The sequence below is a fragment of the Myotis myotis genome, unplaced genomic scaffold (genome assembly GCF_014108235.1).
Source record: "Myotis myotis isolate mMyoMyo1 unplaced genomic scaffold, mMyoMyo1.p scaffold_m19_p_3, whole genome shotgun sequence".
NCBI classification, from domain to species: Eukaryota; Metazoa; Chordata; class Mammalia; order Chiroptera; family Vespertilionidae; genus Myotis; species Myotis myotis.
In genome coordinates, this window is record NW_023416335.1 from 206,156,316 (window position 1) to 206,183,330 (window position 27,015).

Genomic DNA, 27,015 nt, shown 5'->3' on the forward strand with positions numbered 1-27,015 from the left:
CAACTGCAGCAAATTGTAAGCAATCCCAGCACGATGTGGGGCTGCTCTCAGGGGAAGGTGGGACCACCCACCCCCACAGTGCCAGCCCCCACAGGAGGCCCGCCAGGCCCCCGCCTGGCTCCCAGGCTGCTCTGGAACCAGCAGCCAAGTGCAAAATGGAACCAGGCCCGCCCTGGCCAAGAGCGGAAGGAGCTGCTGCTTGTACATTTTCTCCTTTTATTTGAAGCTGTCACAACAGGTGAAGTGCCGAGGCAAGTCCGTCTTCTCTCGTCTTCCAAGGAGCTGGGCCACTGCTCACGCCCGCAGCACCCAGCCCTCACGCCAGCGCGTGGAAAACCTCCAGCTTCTCCCGGTACAGCTGGTGGAACTGCCGGGCCAGGCACTGGAAGGGGGCTTCGTAGTTTTCCATCTCCTTCTGTGGAGACAGGCGAGGAGGGTCGTGCTCTGTGTGGCATCAGAGCCGGCAGGCACTCTTACTGCATGTCAGTGCCACACACACCCGCCTCATTTCGCCTCCACTCCACTGGGGGAGGCTTTACCAGAAGGAAACTGACACAGAGATTAAGTAACTCGCCCGAAGCCACACACTTGTCAGTGGCGGAGCTGGTTTGAACCTAGGCTGCGTCTACAGAGCCCGGCCACTCAGCCACTCACTCCACGAGAAGGGAGTTAAAGGGCACTTCTTTGGCTTTGACCAAAAGGCCCCAGAGGCCACACAAAATAACAGCAAGGACCCCACACCCTCAAGGGAAGGCAGACATGATAGGCCCTCCCACCTCCAGGTCAGGGCTGTGCTGTGGCATTTCCCTCCCGGAGGGCAGGTTCCAAGAGAAAGCCTGAGGCGGGGGCTTAGGCCAGGGAAGAATGAAGGTGTGACAGGCTGGCTATTGTGGTGGCCAAGCCAGGGAGGGCTCAGTGGGACAGCAGCCCTGCTCCTCTGTGCACCTGAGGCCACAGCCGCCCTTCCCTGGACCGAGCAGGAGCACCAGCCTGGAGCTGTCTTAACAGGACTCTGCAGGGACCACTTCCAGGAGGGTGGGTCCCAACAGGAACAGCCGGCCAGGAACCGCTAGAACCGAGGCTGCAGGGGGGTGAGGAGGAGCCCAGCCTGAAGAGGTGTCACCTGCCAGGAGGAGGCTGCAGGTGAGAGCTCCACTGGTGGGGGCAGGGAAGGCCCATCTCTTGAGCATCTGCTGAGACACCTGGCAAGTCCTGAGGGGCCACGGGAGGTGGCAGTAGAGACCCCACGCCCCTCATTCCTCTCTCTTCCCTTTTCCTGCAGCTGCAGGCTGTGAGCTGAGCGCAGCACAGAAACCCAGCAGGTGAGGGGGCGGGGGAGGTGCTGATGTTAGATCAAATCAGGAATTCTGACAGTCACCAGGAACTGGGCATCTTAGTAACTGAAATAATATTTTTGTGATTAACGGTGCCCAAAGGACTTTCTCTCACCCTCTGTGTGCACACACATATTTAAATTTTTTAAGTAAAATTTATTCAAACTAAAAACAAACAACTAGTTCACCCATTTCTCCCGCCTCTACCTCTGGCAACCACCAATCTGTTCTTGATATCTATAAGCTTGCTGGTGTGTTGTTTGTTTTTACCATTTCACAGATTAGACCATATCGTATTTGTCTTTCTCTGACTTACTTCACTTAGTGTAATGCTCTCACGTTTCATCCATGTAGCTGCAAAAGGCAGAACTGCCTTCTTTTTATGGCTGGATAATATTCCACTGCACATACACTGAGCGGCCAGATTATCATGTGCTTCACTGTACCCATCAGTACTTCACTGACACTTTCAAAAATACTGAATATTGAAAACTTCCTAAGCAAATACTCTCAAGGTTTTATTATTATTATTATCTGCATGACTAATTCACATCATTGTACTGATGGGGTGGTCATAATAATCTGGCCACACAGTGTATATGTACCACAGTTTCTTTATCCATTCATCCATCGATGGATACTTAGGTGATTTCCACATCTTGGCTTTTGTGAGTAATGCTGCAATGAACACGGGGATGAAGATATCTTTTCGAGTTAGTGTTTTCCTTTTCTTTGAATAAATATCCAGAAGTGGGATTCCTGGAGCATATGGCAGTTCTATTTTTAACTTCTGAGGAAACTCCATATTGGTCGCCATAGTGGCTATACCTGTGTACATCTTTTAAAATTTTTTTAAAGAAATAAGCAGGTAGAAGAAAGAACTCACAACTTTCAAGGCAGCAGCTCAGCTAAGAACACACGAGAACCAGTTTTCAAACAATCCCTGGCAGCTGACAAAAGTGCAGCCTCCATAAGATGCAATGAACTATCCCCAATGAACGGCATAATTTCCAAACCAAAGAATGTTACAGAATCACCAAGCTCAGGGTTTCACAGACGCCAGCCGGGGCCGGGTGCAGAGCCCCGCCGGAAACTCAGGCTCCCCAGTCTGAGAAGAGCAGCCTGTCTGCCCTGCCAGCTGGGTGACCGAGATGCACCGAGGAACCAGTTCTGGTGGAGAAAGTTACCTGGACTTTCTGGCAAAGGGAATCCCAGGTGGAGGAAATAAGCTGCCCAGAGAAGAGACAGAGGGGGCAGAAGTGCAGGGAGAGGGATCAGAAGGTGGCGGTTAGTAGCCGAGGAGCATGCGCACTAAGTTCATGACTGCTGAGGACAGAGGCCACACCCTCCAATTGGACAAGAGAATTAACCGTTACACCTGCTGGGCACCTTTGGTTGTGCAGAGCATAAACTCCTAGGCCACGCTAATGTCAAATAGAAAGGCTGGACCCCTATGTTACACCATTCACAAACATTAATTCAAAGTGGATTCAAAACCTGAACTTAAGACCTGAAACCATAAAACTCCCAGAAGAAAACATTGGGAAAAAGCTCCCTGACATCGATCTTGGCAATGATTTTATGGGAACGACACCAAAAGCAGAAGTTAAAGCAAAAATCAACAAGTAGGACTATATTAAAGTAAAAAGCTTCTGCAAGGCAAGAGAAACCCACGGAATGGGAGAAAATACTTGCAAACCACACATCTGAGAAGGGGTTAATATCCAAAATACATAACTCGGACAACCCAATAGCAAAAACACAAATAATCTGATAAAACATGGGCAAAAGGCCTGAGCAGACATTTTTGCGAAGAAAATATTCAAATGGCCAACCAGCATATGAAAAGGTGCTCCACATCACCAATCACCAGGGAGTGCAAATCGAAGGCAGTGACTTGGCACCACACGCCTGTTAGAAGGGCTCATCAGGAGGACAAGAAATAACAGTATTGCGGAGGATGTGGAGAAAAGGGGGCCCTTGTGCGCTGCTGGTGGGATTGCAAATCAGGGCAGTCACTGTGGAAATGAGCATTACGCTAAGTGAAAGACGCCACAGAAAGACAAATACCGTATGATCTCACATGTGTGTGGAATCTAGAAAAACAGACCTCACAGAAACAGAGCGCCGACTGGTGGTTGCCAGTGGCCGCGGGCGTGGGGGTGGGCGTTATGGGTGCGGGTGGTCAAAGGGTATCCACTTGCAGTTTTAAGATGAGTACGCTTTGCCCCGGCCGGTGTGGCTCAGTGGATTGAGCGTTGTCCCAAGCACCAGGAGATCATGGGTTCTGTTCCTGGTCAGGGCACAGGCCCAGGTTGTGGGCCCAATGCCCAGTAGGGGGCGTGCAGGAGGCAGCCAATTGGTGTTTCTCTCATACCTATGTTTCTGTCTCTCTCCCTTCCCCTTCCTCTCTCTAAAAAATCAATAAAAACATTACAAAAAGGAAGCTGAGTAAGTTCTGGGGAAGGGACTGCAAATAACAAAAGAAAGGCAGGCAAACACGTAGGCCCCGCCAGGTGCGCCAGACCCAGGCGATGGCGCTGCATTAAGGAGAGAGGAGACGGGCTTGGCGTCAAGACTTGCCTGTGCCTCAGAGTTCAGTTGTATTTCCTGTTTATTTACAGCTTTTTTAACCGAGCTGCCTCAGGGGGAGACTAGTTAACTCGCACAGTTCACACCAAGTGCTTAACTGCAGCCTCTGCAAGCACAGTTTATACCCACGTGTCCACAGTGCGGCAGCAAACACCCGGGCAGAGTGTAAACCCACCGCCCCGTGGCCTCTGGTGTTCACTTTTGAGTTCCATCAGGAGTTCCGGGGAGTATGGGATGTTGGGGTGAGGAGGCAGTTTCACAAATGGGAATGTTGGAAGGGGAACACTAAAATGTTGTTGGCTGCGGGCAGTACGGCTCACTGCTTTGCTCAAAGGCGCACTGCGTAAAACCCTGTCTACACAGGAAAAGCTCGTTACTTTGAGCTTCGTTAATTTAGCATTTGTGATGACTGGGCCGGAGGCAAGAGTGGCATTTATGTTTGTACCACCTAAGAATGAAAGGACTTAGCAGGTGATAGAGTATAAATAAGACGCCTAGGGAAATATTTACATGCTAGAAAAGCTCCCGTGCACGGAGTGTTTGCTGAGCACCCGACTTGGTCTAAGGCAGTGGTTCTTAACCTCGGCTGCACGTTAGAATCACCTGGGAATCTTTTTAAAATCCTGATTTCTGGGCCTCATCCTCCAGAAATTCTGTTTCTTTGTTACTCATGTTGTGGCCTCACTCCATAACAAAGAAACAGAATTTCCGCAGGATGAGGCCCAGAAATCAGGATTTTAAAAAGATTCCCAGGTGATTCTAACGTGCAGCCGAGGTTGAGGACCACTGGTCTAAGTGTTCTATATTCACCATCTGACTCCATTATCAGGCCTACTACTCAACGTGGGGCATGGCTTATGATCCCCACCTGACAGGGCAGGAGCCCAAGGCACTGACAGGTTAAGCGACATGCTGAGGACCCACGGCTAGTCCTGCACTCCCGTGGGAGCTCAGAGCACCTGCCTTTACTCGCTAAGCGCTCCTTAAGGAAGCACGCCTTGGCGGGGCGGAGGTGGGGTGTTAAAGTTCCCATCCACGTGCCACTGAACAGCATCGTCTGCCAAGTTTCGTAGACTCAACAACAGAAGTGCCCGTGGCTTAAGTACATTTTAAGTAAAAACAACCTCCAGGCTATTTATTCATTAGCCCACTGACTTTTGGAGCCAAAGAACCCGGTCCAGGGGCCACATGGCCGGGGTGAGGTCCATGTTACCATCACTCTGTGCCAGGCCTACCGGTCAGCCCAGCAGCCCCGGCGAGGGGCGCTGCTGGCTCTGAAATGGACGTCTCTGGAGAAAAGTGCCGGCCACACAAGCACGTCCGATTGATACAGCCTGGTCACACACCTGCACCCAGTCACAGGGAGGCTGGGACCTCAAAACTCCCAACACAGGAAGCGGGTTCACTAGGACCAAACAGCTAAATCCTGGTGTGTGTACGGAGGGTGCGGTGACAAATCACTCAGACGTCTCCCTTCTGAGGACTCCAGCTGACCCTGCTGGGGGACAGTCTGTGGCTTGGAGTCACCTGGCGGCTGCAGTAGGTGGGACAGGGAGCACTTATGGGAGCCAGATGCTAGGATCCCAATGCTGACTCTGCCCTCTACTAGTCACATGACCTTGGACGAGTCACTTCGCCTCCTCAACACGGAAGCAGGGGCTGAACGGGAACGATGAAGTAACGTTCCAGCGGCACGTAACTCACAAAACTGCGTGCAAACGTCAAGCATCGCTGTAACTGAACACAGTCGGCTTGTACTCTTCACTAACTGAGATACAGCTTTCCCGGGGCTGGCTGGCTAAGCTGCTTTATTGAAATGCACGAGTGACTCCTGCTACACTGAGCAATGACCTTGGGCTGAGAATGTCAACACCAGTTCCTAATTCCCCTGTGGTGCACAATGGTGGGGTAACAACTCCGATGCACGTGAGGTCACGCGAATGCCCGCTTCCAGCAGAAGCCCACTCCCCGCCGGCTACCGAGCACGTGGACACTTACCACGGATGTTTCAAAACATTCCAGGCCTTGGCCCAGCGCCCACTCCTGGGCCTGCGCCGCTTCCACTACTCGTCTGCTGACCAGGTCTGTCTTGTTGCCCACTAACACACCTGCTCAAAAGAAACAACCACAGCATCGCATTGCACTGGCAGCCGGGGCAGCTGGAGGGAAAAGAGCAAGCGGACGGAGGCGCAAAAGATCGCCCGACAGGTGCCTGGTTCGAGGTGGTGAGCAAGACAGGGGCCCTAAGATGTTGACCCTAAGGCCACAGCAGGACGGGCTCTGCTTTTCACACACAGCTCCTGCTCGGCCCTTTCCCTAGACTCCTGTGTATCTGTCTGCCTTGTCCCCTTAAGGCGGCAAGTGCCCTGAAGGCGAGGGCCGAGTGTATGCATTTTCGATAAACTCCTAGCTCATGGAGCAAACTTTAAAAATGGTCATTAATACTAATCTAAGGCCTGGGCTCGGAGTCAGGGATTCGGCGGTAATTTAGTTCTGTCCCCAGCTGCATCCGCTGCAGCTAATTTCTGAGCCTGTCTCTGGAGATGGTTTTTCCTGGTCTGTAATGAGGAGGATTTGTTGATCTCACATGAGGATGAAAAATAAATTGATTTAAAGCATTCAGAAGTGACAGCCGGGCCTGCATGTTTACTTGTGCCCTGCACACAGGAAGCAATGAGTTCTTTGTGGGCTGCCTTTCCAGAAGCGACACCTCCTCTTCCCATCACAGCCCCTCCCCTTTGCTGCCGGAGTCTCCCCAACCCTGCATGGTGGGTGGGTGTCACCATGCCTGTTTTACAGACTCAGAGGTGTGTGCACCCTCAGACTCAAAGCCCAGGGCACCCCTCTGTCCACTCTCAGCCAGGTCTGCGGTGACCTGTGCTCTTGAGGGACAGAGGTGCTGCCGGCAAACCCGATGCCGCAGCTCCTACCTGGGAGGGAGGTGCCTGGCACCTGTGACCGCGCCTTCTCCAGCCACTTGCTGCAGTTGAGGAAGGACTGCTCATTGGTCACGTCGTAGACGAGGCACAGGACGTTGGGACTCTCCCACTGCAAGAGGGACAGGATGAGACATATCAGGAGCAGTGAAAGTGACTTCTAGGCTGGCAGAAAATCTGGCCAATTTTCTGGGGAGGGACATGTGGATGAAGGGAAATGACAAACTGTAAAGGGGACGTGAGTCAGACAGCTGAGCCACAGAAGAGAACAGTTTGCCCAAAGGAATGAATGGAGGGCTGGGCGCGTGGGCGGCTGGGAAAGGGGCGGTGGGGAAGGTGCAGCGACGAAGTCCAGGCGTGAGTTGATGTCAGTGCCAGGCTCTCTGGGCGTCATTGCGAAACACCCAACCCTGCTGGGGTGGTCTCAGCATCCCTGCTGTGCAGCTGCAGTGAGGGTGACCGCCTTGCCCAGGTCAGATATGCTTCCAGCGCTAGAGCAGGACTGCAGCTTTCCTCTCCTGGGAGGCGCTTTCGCCTGCCACTGGCCTCAGGGACTCGTTCCCGCTCATCCTGACGGATGGCCCACTGTTGTGCAAGCTGGTGCGCCGGCTGCTCTGCAGGCCCACAGCGCATCCCTTCTTCCACCAGCCAGTCACCAGCGCTGGTTCATGTGCGCCTCCTTCCTCAGGGCTGCCTTTCCAAAACGCTTCTCCTGCAGAGCACCCGCCCTCACCCAGCCGACACCGCAGGGTCCTGCACTGGGGCTACGCTCTCAGGACGCTCACCTTCTGGGGCTGCTCAGATCCGGGCACCCTGCTGCTGGGCACAGGGGGTAGGACTGCCCTGCTCAGGCTGTGATGCATGTGACTGTGGCCACATCCTGGTCCCTGGGGACCCCCACCTTGCGCAGGGAAAGCCTGGTTTGTTTCTGGGGTGTTGGAACCGCCCAGGGTGTGAGGGAGAATCCTTTTCCCTCCAGTTTTCCTTGGAAGGTCAGCCCAGAGTCGCCCTGGAGGGCTCACCTCCCTACCCACAAGGCCTCCAGGATGGGGAGCACTAAACCGATGATTCCCTCACACCTTCACTCCACAGACTAACTCAGGAACTCGATTAAGCCCCTTCCCCCATGAGCATGCAGGGGACACCTTCTCCCTCCAGGCCTCAGCCAGGGGCCCAGGGCAGTCCCGGGATCGAGCTGGAGCAGGGAGCCTGGAGTCAGGGTGTGCGCTGCTCCTGGCCCTAACCTCCAGGCATGTCCTCCCTCTGCCGGGGAAGCGCAGCACCCAGCGCCAGGCTGTGCACACAGTAGGTAGGCATGTGGTGAGCATGAACTGATGCGTGAAGCCAGTCCTGTGTGAACTTACCATCATTAGATCTGTTTCGCTTAGACAATAGCCCCAAAGGGGCAGGAAACAGTTTCTATTAAAATGTAGCCGTTCTTGGGAAGGCAGCGAGGGCTCTGGGGAGCGTAACCCTTCTAATTAGCTCGCTGGCCCAGATCGGCGGAGCCGCTGCCTGGGAAGAAACAGCAGGCTGGACCTGGGAGGACGGCTGGATGCGCATGGGGAGCCCTGGGCAGCGGGGCACGTCCTAGGCTGAGCCCATGGAGCCAGGGTGTGGGCCCGGAAGGTGAGCCTCAAGCTGGGGCCTCTGGGGCACCCCTTCCCAACCCCCCCAGGGGAAGGAATGTGTGCTCCTATTCTGGGAGGCTGAGGAGGAGGGCTGAGGGGCCACCATCAGGAGGCAGCTGCTCCAAAGGAAGGCCCCGGAGTGGGCGGCTCGAGGACTGAGCCACACAGCTCGGGCGCATCTGGGACCCGGCCTCTCAGAGCTGGGGGGAGGCACGTGCACGAGCCACCCCTACTTGCCAGGAGGCCACAGGTCCCAAGGCTGGGAGCAGTGCCCCTTACAGAATTTTGCCACGATAGCTTCTCTCGGCAGCCAGAGTGCAGTGACGTTTCTGGGAGGGGGCTGTAAGGGGGGACCTGGGGCGGGAGGTGATGTTAGGAAATGAAACCGCAGGATACTTGCCAATTTATCCAGCATTTCCGAAAACAGCTCCTTGCCGGCGGAGTCAAAAATGAAGAGCTCCTAGAATCAGGAAGACGCGTCCCAAGGGTGTCTACACATGCGCGGGGGTGGGGGGGGGGGGGGGGGGGCACTGGCTGCAAGCCAGCGGCACTGCCCTCAGCTCAGTGCTGACCTGGCTTTGGGGTGAGGTGCACGCACAGGTGCACACACACTCGTAGAGGCTGCACCCCCCGCCCTGGGGCACGAGGACGGCGATGGGAAGAGGAACAGCCTCCAGAACCCGCGAGGCGGCCGGTTTCCCACACACCAGCGCTTTCTGCGCAGCTCACCTTTGCTAACCCCAAGTGCAGAACCACCAGGAACAAGCTGACTCCCCACCTGGCAGAACAGAATGCTAAACAGGCTGACAAGTGCTCTGCCTTCCAAAAGGTCATTGTGCACTTTGTTAACCAAATTGATTTTCAAATCTTAAAACCATTCTTTCTAAAGGAGGTCACTGAGCAGGCCTGGGAAGGCGCGGAAAGTAGGACAGTCTGTCATCCCTCCGATGGTGCAGGGTGGTTCTGAGGAGGACACAGGCTGACCCCGTCCACACCTCCGCCAGCCGATGGGAGACCCCTCCCCAACGCTGTTGCCAGAAAGTCCCTCTAAACTCTCCCCTTCAGCTCCCTCGGGCCCTGGAAACGCCTGGCTGGCTTCCGACCCCTGCGCACGCTGTCCGAGTATCAGAGCTGTAATCGGAGCTGTACGCGCTGACCTGTGCACTTCCCACTGTATCAGGGGCAGTTAAAATGGTTTTGGCTCATGGACCTCTTTAAGAATCTGGTGATTCTTAAACCTTCTCCCCAGGGAAGCACAAACATAGGATCTTGCAATTCACTTTTAGGTGTGGATTCCCATAGAGGGAGGCAGGCTGAGAATCTTGATAGGTAAGTTGTGAGGGCAAGGCCCGTATTTGTCTTACTTCCTCTCCCTAGAATGCTTCCCTGCCCCGCAGTGCTGTCCCCAAACGCTCAACGAGTCCAGGCCAAGTCCTTGCACCGTCTCTCACAGGGAGGATGACGGTGACCCGGGGACCCTGGGCACTGAGCTCCCCCGGGGGGAGGACACCACTCACCACACTGTCCCCTGTGTCAGGAACTGGCAGCGTCTTCACCACCAAGTCTACCCCGGTTGTCTGCCAAGGAAAACCAAGAACACGTGTGTCAGGGGCCCCAAGGGGCGTGTTTCAGGAGGTCACGACAAGCACCCACGCCAGGAGACATCCCCAGCGTGGGTGTTTGTGTCCCGCACGCCCTGGTGGTGCAGAGTCACAGAGGACCAGCGAGGCTTGTCCCGCTCCCTGCCCCGGAGGAGCTGTGCGTGGTGAGGTGACCCCTGGCTCAGGGTATCTCCCAGTGCCCGCAGGCCTCGGCTGGCCGACAGCCCCCGCGCCTCACCAGCGTGTAGTTCTTCTGGAAGTGGGCTCCGTCGCTGCGGAAGATCTGCGCCAGGGCGGTCTTGCCCACTGCGGGGTCCCCTGTGCGGACAGAGCACACGAAAAGCCTCACTGCCATCCTGACCGGACCGAGGGCTTCCCACTCCAGAGCGCTGGTCCACAAACCCCAACCTGCACTGAGTTTTCGGAGAAAATGTACTCGATTCTCCTGGGAACTCGCTCTGAGGTCGCTGGCAGGGCCATGGGTCCATGAGACCAATCTCCCAAACCCATGATGGCCAGTGACGTTTCTTCAATGCTAGCCCCTCATCTGAAAGAACTGACCCAGAACTGACACTCTTCCCGGGAACATACCCTGTGGGAAAACCTGTCACTTTCAAACTGGAATTTACTTTGAAGTCTTGAAGGTAAACAGGTGTGGCCAGGCCCAGGCTGACAGGCTCAGCTGACTAAACCCATCTGAGCTTAGGGCAGTGGTTCTCAACCTTGGGTGCACATTAGAATCACCTGGGAATCTTTTTAAAATCCTGATTTCTGGGCCTCATCCTGCGGAAATTCTGTCTCTATTATGGGGCGGCGCCACAACATGAGTAACAAAGAAACAGAATTTCTGGAGGATGAGGCCCAGAAATCAGGATTTTAAAAAGATTCCCAGGTGATTCTAATGTGCACCCAAGGTTGAGAACCACTGGCTTAGAGCATCCAGAGTCAGGACCCTGCATCGTTTTTGTGTGGGGGGGTGTTGTTGGGGGGGGGGGGGAGTTGAGAGTTCCTGCATTTATGTAAAACGAAACGATGCCACCTTCAAGTCCATTTCCAGGTGATACTGCCCCTCCACCTGGGTGTGCCCATCTGTGACCGCTGGGGTCCGTCTTCCCAGGGCCAAGTCTGTCTGCGGCAGCAGCTGTCTCCTCCAGGCTGGCCTCACCCAGTGGGTTCATCTCCCCGGCCTGCCTTTGTGGGTCGATAACCCCATAAACTGGTTCCTCAAAACTAAAGGTTTATGTCATAGTCTCAGGCTGAGATCTGGACTTCTCGTAAGAATGTTGGGGGCAAGTTCATCTGGAGTTCCTCCTGTGCCCCCAAGGGTGCTGGCGGCAGGCCATGCCCATCCTTGATTGCCCTGTGCCCTCCCCACCTTCCCACCGATGGCTCTGCCTGGCCTCCTCTGATGCCACGCTGTTTCCATCTGCAACACCGTCTCCACCGTGAGCCTCACACTGAGTCTCCACCCCCGCCAGCCCCGACAGGACGCCTGTTTTCACTCGCGTCCCTGACTTGCATCCTTGGGTGCCATCTCTTCACCTTCGCTTCCTATTTTACAGCGGCTTCAATGCTTTTCTTGACTTGATTTCCCCATAGCCTTCTGCTCTGTTAACTTTCCTTTTTAACAAACTTTAAATCAGCTTTTATTTTTCAATTCCAGTTGGCATACAGCATCGTATTGGTTTCAGTGACGAGACATATAACTTACCAAGTGATCACCCTGAGAAGCCTCGTACCCATCTGGCACCATACAGCTATCTGTTCACCTCTCAGTTTGGACTTTTCTCATCTATAATTTTCTCTGTGAGACAATGACTTGACTATTCATGGCATTTCATTTCATGTTAATTCCTCCGGGTTTGGGTGAGCTATCGGGGTCTTGCTTTCCTATTGGCCACCACCTCTTACAAGGAAACCAACACCTGTGAGCCTCCCTCCTGAGCCCATTCATACAATCTCAGTCAATGCCGCCCTCCCCCCTCATCATTACCCTCATCTGACAGATGTAGAGACCGAGGCCCAGAGAAGCTGAGTAACCTCCCTAGGATTCCAACACCGTGTTCTCTGGGCCAGACCCCCTGCCCTCCTTGAGCTCAGGGAGCCCTCTGACCATACTGACACGGCCCCCGGGCCCTCATCACAGCAGCCTTCCAGGACACTGGACGACCACAGGCTGGAGTCACCGGCACCCCTCCACCTCCCGCCCCGCCACGCCCCGCGAGCAGAGAGCACATCAATCTCCCTGCGTTTGGCCTGCATCCACCCTCCCCACTCCCTTTGGGCTTCTGAATCCAGTTGGAAATTGGCTCATCCGCTTGTGAAATTCCCCACAGATTTGTCTGGTTAATTTCACATTTCTTTCTTCCGACTGCCAGTCAGTCACCCACACTCATGGGAAACCTCCTGTGTCGGCTGAGGCGGGATCTGAGCACAGCGAGGAGAAAGAGCGATAAACACGTTCGCAGAGCAACAAGATGACAAGTGCAAATTCAAACAGCACAAGCTGAGAAGCCGAGCGTCTGGGGCGCAGCGAGGAAAGAAAGAGCGAGTGGTTTCATTCGTGGGCAGACTTCCCAGGGGCGAGGCTGAGCCGGGGCTGATGGCAGGGAGGGGCACTCTTGACGGAGGGGGTGACATCTGCAAAGGCACAATGCAGGGGTGACCTCCGAATCGCCAAGCCCAGTGGTCTCTTCTCAGTCCTCAAGCTCCTCGCCCTCTGGCCTGGTGGGCCTGGTGGCCCTGCACCGGCCTGGTTCTCCCGCCCCGCAGACGTGGGCACCCCGTGGGTCTGTCCTTGGCCCTCTGCCCTCTGCCCCCGTCTACTCTGTATCCTTTACTCGCTACCTTGACTGCGCCTCGTGAGGAATGACGGGCCTTCACTCAATCCCGGCTCATCTACTGTGAGGGTCAGGTTGTGTCCCCGGGCCCTGCGCTGTCTCACCCACCCCCATCTCGCTGGTTCTGTTCATGGTGTCACCATTCACTGTCACTGCCCCCAGACTCCACCCAGTCACCTCTGACTCTCCTGCTTCCTCCCACGCTCAACCCCCCTCCTCTTCATCCCAGCCACACGACCTGGGTTGTCCCTGCTGGCTGCCCCGGTTACCCCACACCTGGGCTGGTCGCAGCCCTCACCCACCTATCCGGGCCCCGCCCTGTGATGCTGGGGCCGGGACAATGCAAACTCGGCTCTGCCAAGGAGAGTTCTAGAGAGACAGGAAGGTGGCGGGGAGCAGGACTTGCTCCTTGCATCTGCTCGTCGTTTCTCTTAGCAGCAGCCTGGCCACGGCCTTCACCCCAGCAGCACGTTAGCTGCTGCCTCCAGGTTTATTACACCCGCTCAGAGGCACCAGGGGCCCCTCCTCAGAGGTCGCCTCTCAGCTCCCCAGGCTCCTCCGGCTTCGAGGTCCTGAGGACCCCCTCTTCCCTGTTCCCCAGCCCTGGGGCGAGGCTCCTGCAGTGACTCTGCTGCCCTGCTGTCCCCTTTCATCATCCAGGTCCTCCATGGTGGATTAATGTCCCCATGACACCCTCACACCGGGACACCTAGAGCAGGTCTGCGCCTGCCTGGACCCTGACCCCAGTAGCACCGTGGTGCCAGGGATGGTCTGAAATAGACTGGGTCGTGTCCCGGATGGTGGGCAGTGGGTCCCAGTGATCGGTGCCATGGGTGGCCTCCCACGCTGGTGCCCAAGTCCCTGCGGCACCACCGAGTGGGCAGCCTCCTCAGAGGTCTGCGCCTGCTCCGTGGGGTTCTGCTTCAGGCTTCTGGCAACCCCGCCTCTCTCTCCTGGTTCTGTGTCATCTCAGTTTTCCTCTTGTTTTTTTCAGGTCTTCAACACCTGCTGAACCAATTCTCTGTTGAAATGCCTAATGTAGTTTCTGTTTTCTTGACTGGTCTTGCCTGAAAACACTTCCCAACGGGCCCTCTCTCCTTTCTGTCTTCTCCCTGCTCCAACCCACCCCGAGCTCAGCATCAGCAGATGGACCTTCATCACATAACCTTCCATCCTGCTGCTCTCACACGAAGCCCGCCAAGGACTCCTCCCCCTCCCCCCCTCCCCCACCAACCCCTGCCCCCTTCCCACTCGCCCTCCAACTATCCCTTTCACAAAGCCTTGGCTCTGGGCTCTATTCGCTCTGTGTGTAAATGCAGTAACTAATATATATATGTTTCTTTTTAAATGCAGTAACATTGTTAATAACATTATGTAAGTTTCAGGTGTACCTTATAATTCGGTATCTGTATATTAGTACTTGTTCTCCTGATCTCTGAAAATCCCTCGAATACAACCTTCCAGGTCTCCCTAATCCAAGTCCAAATCCTGCCCATTCTCTGCCAGGCCAAGCTCAGTGTCCTCCCTGCACAGCCTCCGAAGGTCATCTCTCCCGCCTTTGTCTGTGTCTGTGTGGCTAATGTGCTCACTGCAGCTAGCATGAGACCCGATGTCAGAACAGCCGGCCAGTGAGGCCCTATTATCATCCCTACTCCCTCCGGCTCCATCATTACCAGCTGTGTGTCTGTGGGTCAGTAATCTCTCCGGGCCTCAGTTGTACCATCTGCAAAATGGGGATAATAGAACCTATTTCACAGAATTGTTATGAGGATTTAATGAGTTCATATGTACAGTGCCTGATGTATGTTGAATAACAGTTAAGTGATTTTTTAAGTAAATAACATGGAGATAAATGTCAAGTGCTGTTTGCCCTCCTGAGCTGAGCCAGCACAATAGCAGCTGTGCCCTGAGGTATTTCTCTGGTGTCTGGCGCACAGAGGGCATTCCGTTCTGTGTGCTGCACGGCAAGTTATCATGTACATATCAGCGCTTCCTGGAGTGCAGGGGCTGGCCTGACTCACCCTTGTATTCCCACCACACCTTGCATGGTGACTTACATGTAGTAGGTGCTCAGTAAAAATCTGTTGAATGAATAAGCACTTGAACTGTGAGAGAAAAAAGGCAGATTAATTGCAACAGTAGGCCTGTGGGGGTAAAGAGAAAGGAAAACTGAGAGGGGGCATGTGTCAGGTGGGGTGGTGTGGAGCTGATTTGCTGTACTGAGGTCTCTGGCCCCGGGAAACTTCCAAGAGGAGATACCCTGAAGGCTTTGAAAGGGGGCTGCAGATTGAGAGCTGGGTTGGAGTTGAGGAATCACTCAGGCATGGGTGAAATCAGGTGCAACAGTACCTGAGGGAGGGGGTGTAAAGAAAGGTAAAGCCTCTAGAATCTAGACTTGAAGAAAGTATAGCTCGGGGCTAAGAACAAGCCCTGGAAATCAGTCACCTGGGACTAGCTCCCAGCTCGGCCACATCCAGCTGTGTGACCCACGGCAAGTGTCTTAACCTCTCTGGGCCTCGGCTGCCCCATCTGTAAAGGATGATGAGGACAATACTGACCCCATCGAGTTGGGTGAGGACTGGGATGACTGCGGTGAGATCTAGCACAATGCTGGCACATGGAGAGTGCTCAGTAAGTTAGCTCCCTGGTGGAAGTTGAATGAAAAAGGAAAAAAAAAACAGAGAGAGAGAAGCCCATGAAAAAAAAAAATCTAACGTCAGAAAATAAAAACGTTCCCACCTTATCCATGCGGAAACTGAGGCTCAGAGAAGTGCTTTGTCCAAGCGGACTCAGCCAATGGAGGCACAGCCAGATTTATTTTTGTTGCTCAATACTGCCTCCCCTGGCGCTCTGCCGGAGCCCTCTCTTGAGAACCATTAATTTCTTTAGCTTCAGTGTGATTTGAGTTACTGTTGTCAGTCATCTTTGTGTGTGACTCTTATTTCCAAATTAGAAAAGTCATCAAAGATATCATCTATTTCAGTCTGCAAGGGATGAGTCAAAAAAAATAAAAAAGAACCTCTTTTTTTTTTCCTAGCAATAATCGCGCCTCAGGTAAACCTCAATGGTTAGGATACTGCCACTGTGCAAAACTTATTTTTCCTCTTTATTATTTCTCACTGCTGCTTTCCTGAGCTGCTCCAGGAACCCTGGAAAGGTCACAGGTTTCAAGAGGAACATGGGTTAAGAGTTTTGGAGTTGAAATCCTACCTATGACCCCCCTTCACTAGGGGTGACCTTGCCTCTTAGTGCCTCCGTAAGGTCAGAACAATCTGGCCCCTACCCCAGGGTGCCACTGTGAGGATGAAACGAAACACGTGTGCCTGGCAGGCAGCAAGGACTCAGTAAAGTACGTGTGTGTTCTGTGGTCCCAGGGCTATAATCCTGGCAAATGCTTTTCTAAATGTCCAGCCTGATTCAAAGAGAGCACCACAAATGGGAACGCCACATACTCATTCATTCCACCAATATTCACCGAGGACCTACGGGCTCCAGATGTTGTCCGGGGTGCTGGGGCTGCATCAGTCAACACAACAAATATGCTTGCCTTTGGGGGATTCAACACTATGACCCCCTGAGTGTGGGGCGGCTCAGTAACTTTAAAAACAACACACACGCGCTTTTTGCAAACTCTGGTCAACTGTAAGCGACTACAGTTGTCTAATCCCCGTTATCAGAGGGGGCGGGGTGAGGAAAAGATCCCATGAGAACGACTACCAAAGTCACTATGCCTAACTTTGGGGTTCAGCACGTGGGTTAGTTGGTGTGCTTAGCCTGCTGTAAGGGACCTTTGCCCCCTCAGGAGAGCTCAACCTGGTGACGGTGGTCTCAGAGTATGACGGGGCGGAAGCCAGCCGGAGGTGCCATGTGCCCTGGAAGAGGATCCTTCCAGGCTAATGGAATTTACACCACCAGCAACTGCATGAGCTCGCCTCGGGGAGAGAGAAAGGGAAAGAGGGTGGGCAACTTGCTGAAAAAAGCTCTCGGTAACTTAGGAGGTCTCTGGACTCCGGACACTGTAAATGTCACTCACCTGCCAGAATGCATTTGGCTGCCAGCTTCACCATGGTAACCAACCCCTCCACGGGCCAGACCGGGGAAGAGTGGAGACTAGAGGCGTTGGGGCCTGTGGCCGCGGTGGGGACAGGAAAGGCGGGCCCCGGACCCTCTGGGCTGCACAGGGAGGGGCGGCTACCGGCGCTGGGGTTGGGGCGGGGGCGCACGGGAGCTCCAGAGGGGACCCGCTCAAGGCCTCAGTAGGCCGCCTGGAAGGTGCCAGCGAGGTGGCACGGCTCCCATTCCCGGCCCGGACCCCGCCAGACCGGGACCATCAGGAAGACTGACCCCGCAACCCTGAGGCCCTAAGCACCGCGCCGGACGCGCTGGCCCGGCAACCGCCGGCCCCGCCCCCTCCGCTTTCTCGCTGGCCCTCGATTGGCTGCCACCAAAAACTCCCACCCGAAGGATTTCGGAGACCAGTGGGAGGAGGGGGCGGGACTAAGATCTTTCTTGCAAGACAATTCGTAGTAGTGTCTGCTCTTCAAGCTTATACCGCTTGACTAATGGTTGTAGGAGATGTCAATCATTTCCACCTCCCGCCTCTCCGCGCTGCCGGAAAGTTCTTGGAAAAGCAGCTCCCACGTCTTGTAGCGGGAGCTGTGATTAAAGAAGCTTTCTGATTGGCGGGAGGGTGACCTGGTCCATCTTCGGGAGGAACGGGGGTTCTCCGTATCCCCTGCGCTCCTGGACGTGGACTCGCCCGCTCAGGGCTCCCGGAGAGCGCGGGAGGCTGGCGCGGCGCCTGCGCAGTAAGGAGACGAGGCCGCGGTTGCCGAAGCGGAGCTTAGGGCGAGTGTGAAATCCCAGCGGTTCTTGTCGCTCCCCAGGTCCCTAGGTTCCGGGAGCGCGGCCGCGAGGTGCATTTGGAAATCCAGTCCTTGCCCCGCATCCTACGGGGAAATCTTATTTTTAAAGCCCAGGGATGATATGCGCATTAAACTCCCAAATATGGAAGTGTTTAGAGTGGTGTCAGTGAATTTGTTTAAATGTTTAAAGTGGTGTCAGAGAACAAGTGAATTTTGATTGGGGGGCAGCGGGGGGTGGGGGGGTGATTGCACTGAGGAATTTTAAGTACCTTTCTCTGAGCCCATTTCCGTGTGTAAAATGAAGAACGTATCACACCGCATATTGAATGAAGCGAGCATCCAGGACACTGGTCACCCGGGGAGGTCCCACTTGCTCTGGTTAGGAAACCCAAAGGGAAATCACTGCCGTCTCCCCTGAGCCTCTTTCCTCGTCTCCAAAGCTGGGCTGGCGGAACCCCTTCATGGGGTTATCCTGAGGCTTAAAAGAGAAAGCATGTGCCTGTCTGGGACCTGGTAGGTGCTCAACACTCAACAGTTGGATGGATGGATGGGGAGAAATGCATCTGGTGGATTTGGCTTATCACGGTCACACAGGTTAGCCAGACGCAGCCTGCTCTCACTCTTCCCGCTCCCGTGGCTGAGCCAAAAGGGAGGAGCAGCCTGAGCGGACATGCGGGTGTTCAGGATCTGCGGCCACATGCCTTTCCGTTACCGGCGTTTTGCGCTCTCTCAGCTGCTCTGTCTCAGTGTAGCCACTAGCCTTGCACCAGGGGGCATGAACATTCCTCCCCCCCCCCCCCCCCCCCCCGTGAAGCTTTCAGCCCTGAATCCGCAGGAAAACAATGCAAACTGCCTGAAATTTTCTCTTCTTGGGAAGCATTCCTGGTGTTCTGGTAAAATCTGTCTCCTTCATTCTCCTTACCTACTTTTTTCTTTGGAGACCTCATGTGCATCTGCCCCAGACACCCCAGGCCTTCCTGCCTCCGCCTCCAGGCTGTCCTGTTCACTGGGACCCCATTAGTCCCTTAAAGGACCCCTTGAGTGAGTCAGCCTTCTGAGGCAGCTCCATGGAGCTGAGACACCGAGCTACATCTGGGGGCATCCTCTGGAGCCTCAGTTTCCTCCCTTAAGGGGGGTAATAGCACCTCCCAGGCAGGGCTGCACCACATCCACTCTTTACCTTTCGTGGCTGCTGCTCTGTGTGACTTTAGTCAGCACCATCATGAGAGCATTCTGGATCGTTCCAGGGAGATGGTAAACCCTGTATATTGAATTCTTCCCTCATCCCAAGGGCCTTCTGTACATTCTTGATAGCTAAGTGACAGCTGCATGACAAGAGTCATTGGCTTTAAGGCGGCCAGAGAGTTTGGAACCATGAAAGGCCTTGAGAAATTCTAATCTAACCCTCTCTGAGCAGCTGCAACAGTGAGAGCTGGCACGTGTTGAGCACGTGCTAAATGCTGGCCCCACTGTAAGTGCTTTAAAGGATTAATTCATTTAATACTCACGCCCACACCTGATAGTCACAATAACCCCTATTACCCCCAGTTGATAGATGGGGAAATTGAAGCCCAATGAGGTTAAGTCAAATGCACAGGGTCGCACAGCTAGTGCATGGCAGAACTGGGGATTACGAGTAAACACAGGTAGTCTAGCACCCCCTGACCCCAGCAGGGCCTCCCCCACCTCAAACTCCATCACACTTCCTCCCATAGGGTTGAGTTCCTTGCAGTAATAGCTCGTGCTGGCCGAGCATTATATGCCAGGCACGTGCTAAGCTCTTCACAGCCTCTCTCTTGTTTGATGCAATGACCCTGGGAAGTGAAAACAATTATTACTTCAACTTAACAGGCAAGGAAAGTGAGGTCCGGAGAGAGCCCAAGGTCATGCATCAAGCCAGCAGGAATCAGAACCAGCCTCGGGTCACCTGCTCTTAGAATTGGTGTTTGTTTGTTTGTTTTTAATCACCTAGACTCTAATCACCTAGACTCACTAATGTTATGGCCCCACCCCATAACAAAGAAACAGAATTTCCAGAGGATGAGGCCCAGAAATCAGGATTTTTAAAAAGATTCCCAGGTGATTCTAATGTGTAGCCAAGGTTGAGAACCACTGACCTAGAGTATCCTTTACAGTTTCACTAATAAGCTTGTTCTGAGTGCATATCCTGGACCAGCCGCTGTGCTGGTTGCTAGGGCCACCACAGCGAAGGTGACAGAACCCCAGAGGCTCTGGCAGACCATGGCCGAGTGAAAGTGCCAGCTCTGCTCTAGCCGGTTTGGCTCAGTGGATAGAGCCTCGGCCTGCGGACTGAAGGGTCCCAGGTTCGATTCCGGCCAAGGGCACATGCCTGGGTTGTGGGCTCAATCCCCAGTAGGGGGCATGCAGGAGGCAGCCAATCAATGATTCTCTCTCATCATTGTTGTTTCTATCTCTCTATCCCTCTCCCTTCCTCTCTAAAATCAATAAAAATATTTATTTTTTAAAAAAAAGAAGAAGAGGAAAGTGCCAGCCCTGACTTGCATCGTGGAGCCCAGAATCTGGATTTTGTGTGAAATCCTCCGACTCTCAGATTTTGGCAACGAACTTAAATTTAAAGCACCACAACCATAATAGGACACCTCTGTTGACTGGTTCAACCTGGGGGGCAGGGCGCTGCGCGGCTGTGGCCACTAGTCAATTGGAGGAACAAACCCCGTGACATGAGTGGATACGGGACCCCAAGGAGCACTCCTGACCCTGGAGAGGTGGAAGGCGCTGGGAAGGAGATGCTAGAAGGAGAGCCCTGAAGCGTGGGTGGGGATTTATGAGGTGGACAGAGAGGAAGGGACGTCCTGAGTAGATGGAACAGCATGTGCGAAGGCATGGAGCTGCGGGAGGTAGTGCCCTGAGCATTTGTAGAATGGCACGTGACTGTCTTCGCTTGGGTGGGAGATTGGTAAGAAATAGGTCTGAAACCTTCATGAAACCTTCTTTGAGGAATTCATCCAACACATACTTTATTGAGTGCTTAGTAAGCACCATGGACAGAACCACCATCTGTTCTCAGGCTCTTCCAGCCCAGGAAGGAGGCAGGTCATCGAGCAACGATGGCCTGTGACTGCTGTGAGAGTGCTGAGCGGGAAAGGGCCTGTTGCATTAGGACCAAACACCGTGTGCTGTTGTCCCCTGACCAGCGGCATCAGCATCACACAGTGACTTGTTAGACATGCACATTCTCGGGCCCCGCCCCAGACACTGAGCACTGGGGGTGAGGACCACAGTCTGTGCTCTCATAAGCCTTCCTGGAGATGCTGACGCAGGCTTGTGTTTAAGAGCCACTGCTGTGAGGTCATGCCAGGACCCACCTTGATCTACTTTCTCTGCTGGCTTTACTGTATCTCAGGCTCCCCTACCCCCCTCCTACCTCAGGGCCTTTGCACTTACTGTTGTCAACATGGCTGCATGACACTTTCCCTCATGACCTTCTGATCTCTGTCCAAGTGCCATCTCCTTGGAGAGGCCTCCCAGCACTCAATTTAAAGAATGCTCCCAATCTGTCAGTCTCAATCCCCTGGTCTTACTTTACTTTCTTCATAGCGCGCACCACTGCCTGGTATTATGTGCCATGTGTATTTGTTTATTTGTGTAGTATCTGTCTACCTCCACGACAAGGTTAGCTTCATGAAAACGGAGACTTGCTTTCTTTTGTCCTCCCAGCATCTAGGACAGGGCCCAGCATGGTGAGACATTCAGTAAATATTTTTGAATGAATGAAATCTCCTAGGGTTTACCTGTCTGGTCATTCATTCATTCATTCAATAAGCACCAATTCTTGAGCACCAGTTCTTGCGTAGGTAAGGGGCTTAGTGGGGGAAGGGGTGCCATGGCCATTCAGATAGGGGCAGCCAGATGTCTGGGCCCTCCACCCCCCTCCTCCATGGCACAGCCAGCTCCATACTCACACAACCTCCAGACCTGTAGGCTCCATGGCGGAGGAGGGCTTAACAGCATTGCTCCCCAAAGCCAGGGACTGGACTGTTTGGGCTAGTTAGGAAGTGAGGGCTTTGAGTGAGAAGGAAGCGAGAGGCAGCTGCTGACAAGTTGTTCCAGGGACTGTTCAGTCATCCTGGGGTTGAACGCTTCCCAACAGTCATGACAAGCAGCGTGCGTCTGAGCAGCGGCTCGGTGCCAGGGACAGCCGTAATATTCCCCGCCCGGCGCCTGGGCTCATGGTGCCCGCTGCAGGCACCAAGCCTCCACCATTGCTTCAGGCTTCTCCTCTGCCCGTGCTGCTCCTCAGAGCCCCATCACCACAATCCCTCTGGGTAAATAAGAGGCTTTAGGGGAAATTAGTGGGAGGGGATCTGGGCAGGAATCTTCAAGAATACCTCTCACGCATTAGATCAATTTTGCGCTAATGCCCTCATGTCAGAGGGCGATGCAAAAGAGGGGCCTAGTAGATTCATCGGAATTTTATGTGTTTAGATCAGGGTTTCCTCGCCGAGGCACAACTGACACTTTGGATTAGATAATTCCCTATTGTGGGGGGCTGTTCTGTGCCTTCCAGGATGGTCAGCAACATCTCTGGCCTCTGCTCACTAGATGCCAGAATCATCTCCCTCCTTGTGACAAACAAAAATGTCTCCAGGAATTGACAAATGTCCCCTGGGCACAAAAATGGTCCATGGGTGAGAACCACTGACATATGAGAAGGAAGTAATGACTTTTAAATTGGAATTTGCAAGGACCTGGACTCAGACTGTCTGGGTTTGAATCCTGCTTTGCCACTTAAGCTCTCTGTGTGTCTGTTTCCTCATCCCTGCCCTGTGGGTGCCTGAGGACCAACTGTGTGAACACAGGGAAGGTTCTAGAACAACGCCTGGCAAGTAGTAAGACCCAGTCAACACCGGCTCTTCTTAACAGCCCTTGGGCTGCCGCTGAGTCCCCGGAGGGCGATCTTGAATGCGGTGGTGGCGTCTGCTTTACAATGTTCTGTGATGCACTGTGTCGCATCTGCCTTCTGGTACACCGCCTGCTCTTGGTAATGACTTTGCTGTTTGGTTTTTCACTGTTCACGTGGCTCTGGTTGTTTATGCCTCCGCTGATGCAGTGCTTGGCATGGCCATCACAATAAAGGGCAGAGGAAATGTGACTGACTCACCTTCCATGCGCCCAGAATGCAAAGTGGAGCCCGGAGCTGTGGGCTCAGGATTGCACGGAGGCTGTGATGTCCCAATCCCGTCAGCAGGGGGCAGCAGCCACCAGGAAAATGCCTGCTGCAGGAGGGCGCCAAGGGTGGCCTTTTGGTTTACTTCACAGCTGCAGGTGTTTCAAGTTGAGCAAATCATTCCTCCAGAGCCACGGGGGTGGGGGTGGGGGTAGTGGGGGCGGGGGATGAGGGGTAGTGGTGGTGGGGGGCCTCCTTTAACAGCCCGCAATAGGTCATCTGCAGGAGCCAAGAGCTACTTTTCTAGAACATTCCACATTTATCCTGGCTGTCCATTTCTGGCTGGTTCAGTCTGAACCTAGGCCAAATTCAGCTAGGGGCAATGTTAAGCTGGCTCCTGTTGCTCTAGGTTCCTTCCCCCTACTGCTCACCACCCCACCCCTAACCCCCAAACCCCTTAACAGTCCCAAGTCGCATCCTCTCATATTTCCCCTGAGTCCACTTTCCCCCTCTCCATTGCATTCTCCTCCCAGCAGCCTGGTCATTTTTTAAATTTTAAATTTTGGGACAGTCTCTTCCCTGGCTTTAAAAATCTAGAAGCGGGGAAAGAGCACTCGAGAACACTTGCTCCGCCCTGCCCCCAGGCTGCAGTGCCCATCCGGGCGACCACCAAGCAGCTCCTGGCGCCTCCTTTCAGGTTATGTTACCTCCATCCCAGCAAACGCCATGAACGTTGCTTCTTATCCCTCCTCTCCTCCTTCCCCCTAAACAGAAGCTGCCACACACTCCCTGCACTTCGCTTTTCCCTCTAACAACACCCACAATGCCTCTCGCCTTATTTATTTTTAAATGGCTGTGTCCTATTCCTTTGCAGAGCGTGGCCCTTTTAAATCCTGTTATATTTTCACTGCTACCCCCTGCCCAAGGCTTCCTACTGTCTGGGGGCGGAGGGGGCGGGATGTCTGCTCTCCTCAGAGAGCTGCCAGGCCACTGCCCTTCTCCATCCCACACTCTGTGCCTTGGGCAGGCGGCTTTCTCCATCCTCAAACCGGCCCGGCCTCTCCTGCCCCCGGGCCTGGGCCCTGCTGCCCCTTCCTAACCTCGTTTGTCCTCCTGTGCTTGTCTCGGCCCGAACATCACTGTGCCTTCCACCAGCGCTGGCCAGCACCTGCAGCTGCTGGGAGAGTCGCGCAGACTGTTGGGGTTCAAATCCCAGCTAGGCCACTTGGTAGCTGTGTGACCTTGGGCAGCTTGCTGCACCTCTCTGCCAACTGGAATGGGAACAGCAACAGATGCTTTGTGCTGGGCGGGTTTGTGGCGAGGATGCGAAGACTGTGAGTCAGCACAGAGGAGGCCTCCGTGCCCCTGGTGATGGGAGACCCCGAGGACAGGGTCCCCCCTTTGTAGGAGTCGTATCCCAGGGCTGGTGTGGAGTGAGAATGCTGGCAAGATGGGCCAAGCCTACTGGGCGTATTTGAAAGCCTCCTGGGCCCACTAGGAAGATCTCTGGAAGAATCATTGTCTTACCCTGTGGTTTTTAACTGTGCCTCCTGTTATATTAGTTAAAATAACAGCCAACAGCCATTGACCCTGGTGCCGGGCTCACCTTTAGTCAGTGATGGCGAACCTATGACACGCGTGTCAGAGGTGACACGCGAACTCATTTTTTTGGTTGATTTTTCTTTGTTAAATGGCATTTAAATATATAAAATAAATATCAAAAATGTAAGTCTTTGTTTTACTATGGTTGCAAATATCAAAAAATTTCTATAGGTGACACGGCACCAGAGTTAAGTTAGGGTTTTTCCAAATGCTGACACGCTGAGCTCAAAAGGTTCGCCACCACTGGGTTAGCTCATGCCGTTCTCAGCACCATCTTGACAGGCAGGGAGCATCATTATCACTATTTTCCAGGTGAGGAAGTGGGGGCCCAGAGAGGGTTGGCAATGCGCCGAGGACCATACGCTTGAACGGGCAGGATTTGAACCACACTCCTGGCCACTCGCTGCTCTGCCTCAGTTTGCGCATCTCTGCCGATTGGCACTGCCCGCCTCTCCTCCCTTCTGGCCTTCTCTCCGCCTTGCTCAGTGACACCCTGCTCCTGGTCCTCCCCTGCCCGCCGGCTGGTCTTTCTCCCATGCACTGGCGGCTGCTCTGCCCCTGCTGTGGGCGTGGTGGTCCCCTAGGCCAGTGGTCGGCAAACTCATTAGTCAACAGAGCCAAATATCAACAGTACAACGATTGAAATTTCTTTTGAGATCCAAATTTTTTAAACTTAAACTATATAGGTAGGTACATTGTTATTAACTTAATTAGGGTACTCCTAAGGCTTAGGAAGAGCCACACCCAAGGGGCCAAAGAGCCGCATGTGGCTCTCGAGCCACAGTTTGCTGACCACAGCCCTAGGGCTCTGTGTCCGCCTGCTTCCTTCCCGGCTCTCCCTGGCGAGTGTGCTCCGGCCATGACCTACCTCCCACCAAAGGCCACTTGGGAACAGCCGTGTCCCACTCCCTTCTTTCTCCAAGAGCTATAGTGGGGGTCAAAATGAACACTGCATGCTGCCGGATACGCCGTGCAATCTGTAAGGTGCTGGACAAAGGCGCGGGCTGTCAGTGTCCATGATCGGCTCCATCCGAGGTTGGTTCCCCACCTCCTGTCACATACTCTGGGAGCGGCCGGTGGCGCCTCCCGTGGTGGCCCAGAGCTGGCACCTGGCAGCCGGGAAGCAGACCGAAACCCCTGTAGCTGTTCGGAATGAAAAGTCGAGACGCCGCTTCCAAATGGAACCACAAGACAAACAGGCGGGCCCAGCGATTGCCCGGCTGGGCGGCCTCCAGGACCCATAGAGGCTGGAAACCCGCACGATCGCTCCTGCCGCAGGCGGGTCGCAGATGGCGCAGAGGATGCCGGCGAGACAGGCAGCCCAGAGCCTCTCCATTGGCCACCGCGGAGGGCAGTGTGCCCAGCGGTGCACCCGGGGGACAAGAGGCACCGCAGGACTGACTTGCGAGTCAACAGAGTCTGAATCTAAACGACAACAAAAGGTGGGATGACCCCTAATCTCCCCCAGAGGGTTCTGACATCTCGCTTGCTGGGGAAGGTTTTAAGAATCTCACTGATTTAATCTTTGTTGGGGAGAAGCCCAGTTTGGGGATATGGGAAACCCAAGAGCGGACACCGGAGTGTGTGAAGTGGTCCCGCAAGGTGCTGGCATTTCACCTCTCTGCCCCTTTAAGAGCCACACGCCCATTTTCCAGAGGAGGAAACCGAGGCTCAGTGAAATGAGTTGAAGACGCATCTGACACAACAGGGGTAGTGAGAAGGGTGAGAGGGATTAGAATTCAGACCTTCGCTCTCCAAGTCTGTTCCACTACTTCCCGGCTGGGTGGCCTTGGGGAGCTAATGAACTTGGCTGAGCCTGTTTCTTTGTCTGGAAGATGGGACCAAAGACCTACCTCAGAGAGCTGTGAGGATTAAATGCATGTAAAGCACTTAATGCAGTCACTGAGTCAACACCCCCAATGCAGGCAGCTGTTACTGCTCTAGGGCTCTGAATGAATGAATGAATGAATGAATGAATAATTAAATGGATGAATGAATAATTAAATGAACAAATGAATAACTTAAATGTACTCCTACCCTCTCCCAAGGGAGAGGACGCTTTCCTTGCAAGAAACCCGAGGACCGAAGGTAATTCCCTTTAGATGGAAATGAGGTGCCCAGTGCAGTTTCACGTGGCAGGAAAATTGGCCACCACATCCTCTGTGTTACTCACATTCCTGAAGGATCTTTCCCAAAGCAAAGGAAGCGCTGGCCTCACGCAGACCATCGCCACCACCTCTCTGGCTAACAAGGCGGCGTTTTGCGACGATGATGCAAGAAGCCTTCCAATAACTGACCCTCCGCCCCGGCTAAAAGCTTTGAATTTTGCAAAACTGCCGGGCAGAGCAATTCCTCATCTGGCGCTGGCTCGCCCGGCGAGGGTCACAGCCACGCAGACCTGTCTCCGAAGCGCTCCGCCGGCTGATTGCCCTGGGCCGGTTCCCGAGAGTGAACAGATGAGAGCG

The 27,015-nt window shown here is 54.1% G+C and overlaps 1 protein-coding gene and 1 pseudogene across 2 annotated transcripts; both read right to left on the bottom strand.

The window, feature by feature from the left end:
* Window positions 1-202: 202 nt before the first annotated feature.
* Window positions 203-17,350, bottom strand: IFT27 (intraflagellar transport 27). 2 transcript variants are annotated; one of them, XM_036301315.1, is made up of 7 exons: window positions 16,968-17,350; window positions 10,333-10,412; window positions 10,011-10,070; window positions 8,894-8,953; window positions 6,857-6,974; window positions 5,925-6,034; window positions 203-415 (listed from the first exon to the last, which is right to left on the bottom strand). In XM_036301315.1, the coding sequence occupies exons 1-7, from the start codon at window positions 16,999-17,001 to the stop codon at window positions 317-319; spliced, it is 561 nt and encodes a 186-aa protein (XP_036157208.1). In that variant the 5' UTR covers window positions 17,002-17,350; the 3' UTR covers window positions 203-316. The 2 variants fall into 2 exon arrangements, with proteins under 2 accessions (XP_036157208.1, XP_036157209.1); XM_036301316.1 differs by lacking the exon at window positions 8,894-8,953.
* On the bottom strand, window positions 15,858-16,028 carry LOC118652180 (annotated as a pseudogene).
* Window positions 17,351-27,015: the final 9,665 nt, after the last annotated feature.

Excerpts from the sequence above, each read along its gene's own strand:
- IFT27 (XM_036301315.1), bottom strand. The coding sequence starts at position 17,001 with ATGGTGAAGCTGGCAGCCAAATGCATTCTGGCAG. Across the intron at positions 10,413-16,967 it reads AGCCAAATGCATTCTGGCAG|GGGACCCCGCAGTGGGCAAG; the intron begins GTGAGTGACATT and ends CTGTCCGCACAG. Across the intron at positions 6,975-8,893 it reads CGGAAATGCTGGATAAATTG|TGGGAGAGTCCCAACGTCCT; the intron begins GCAAGTATCCTG and ends TCCCTCTTGCAG.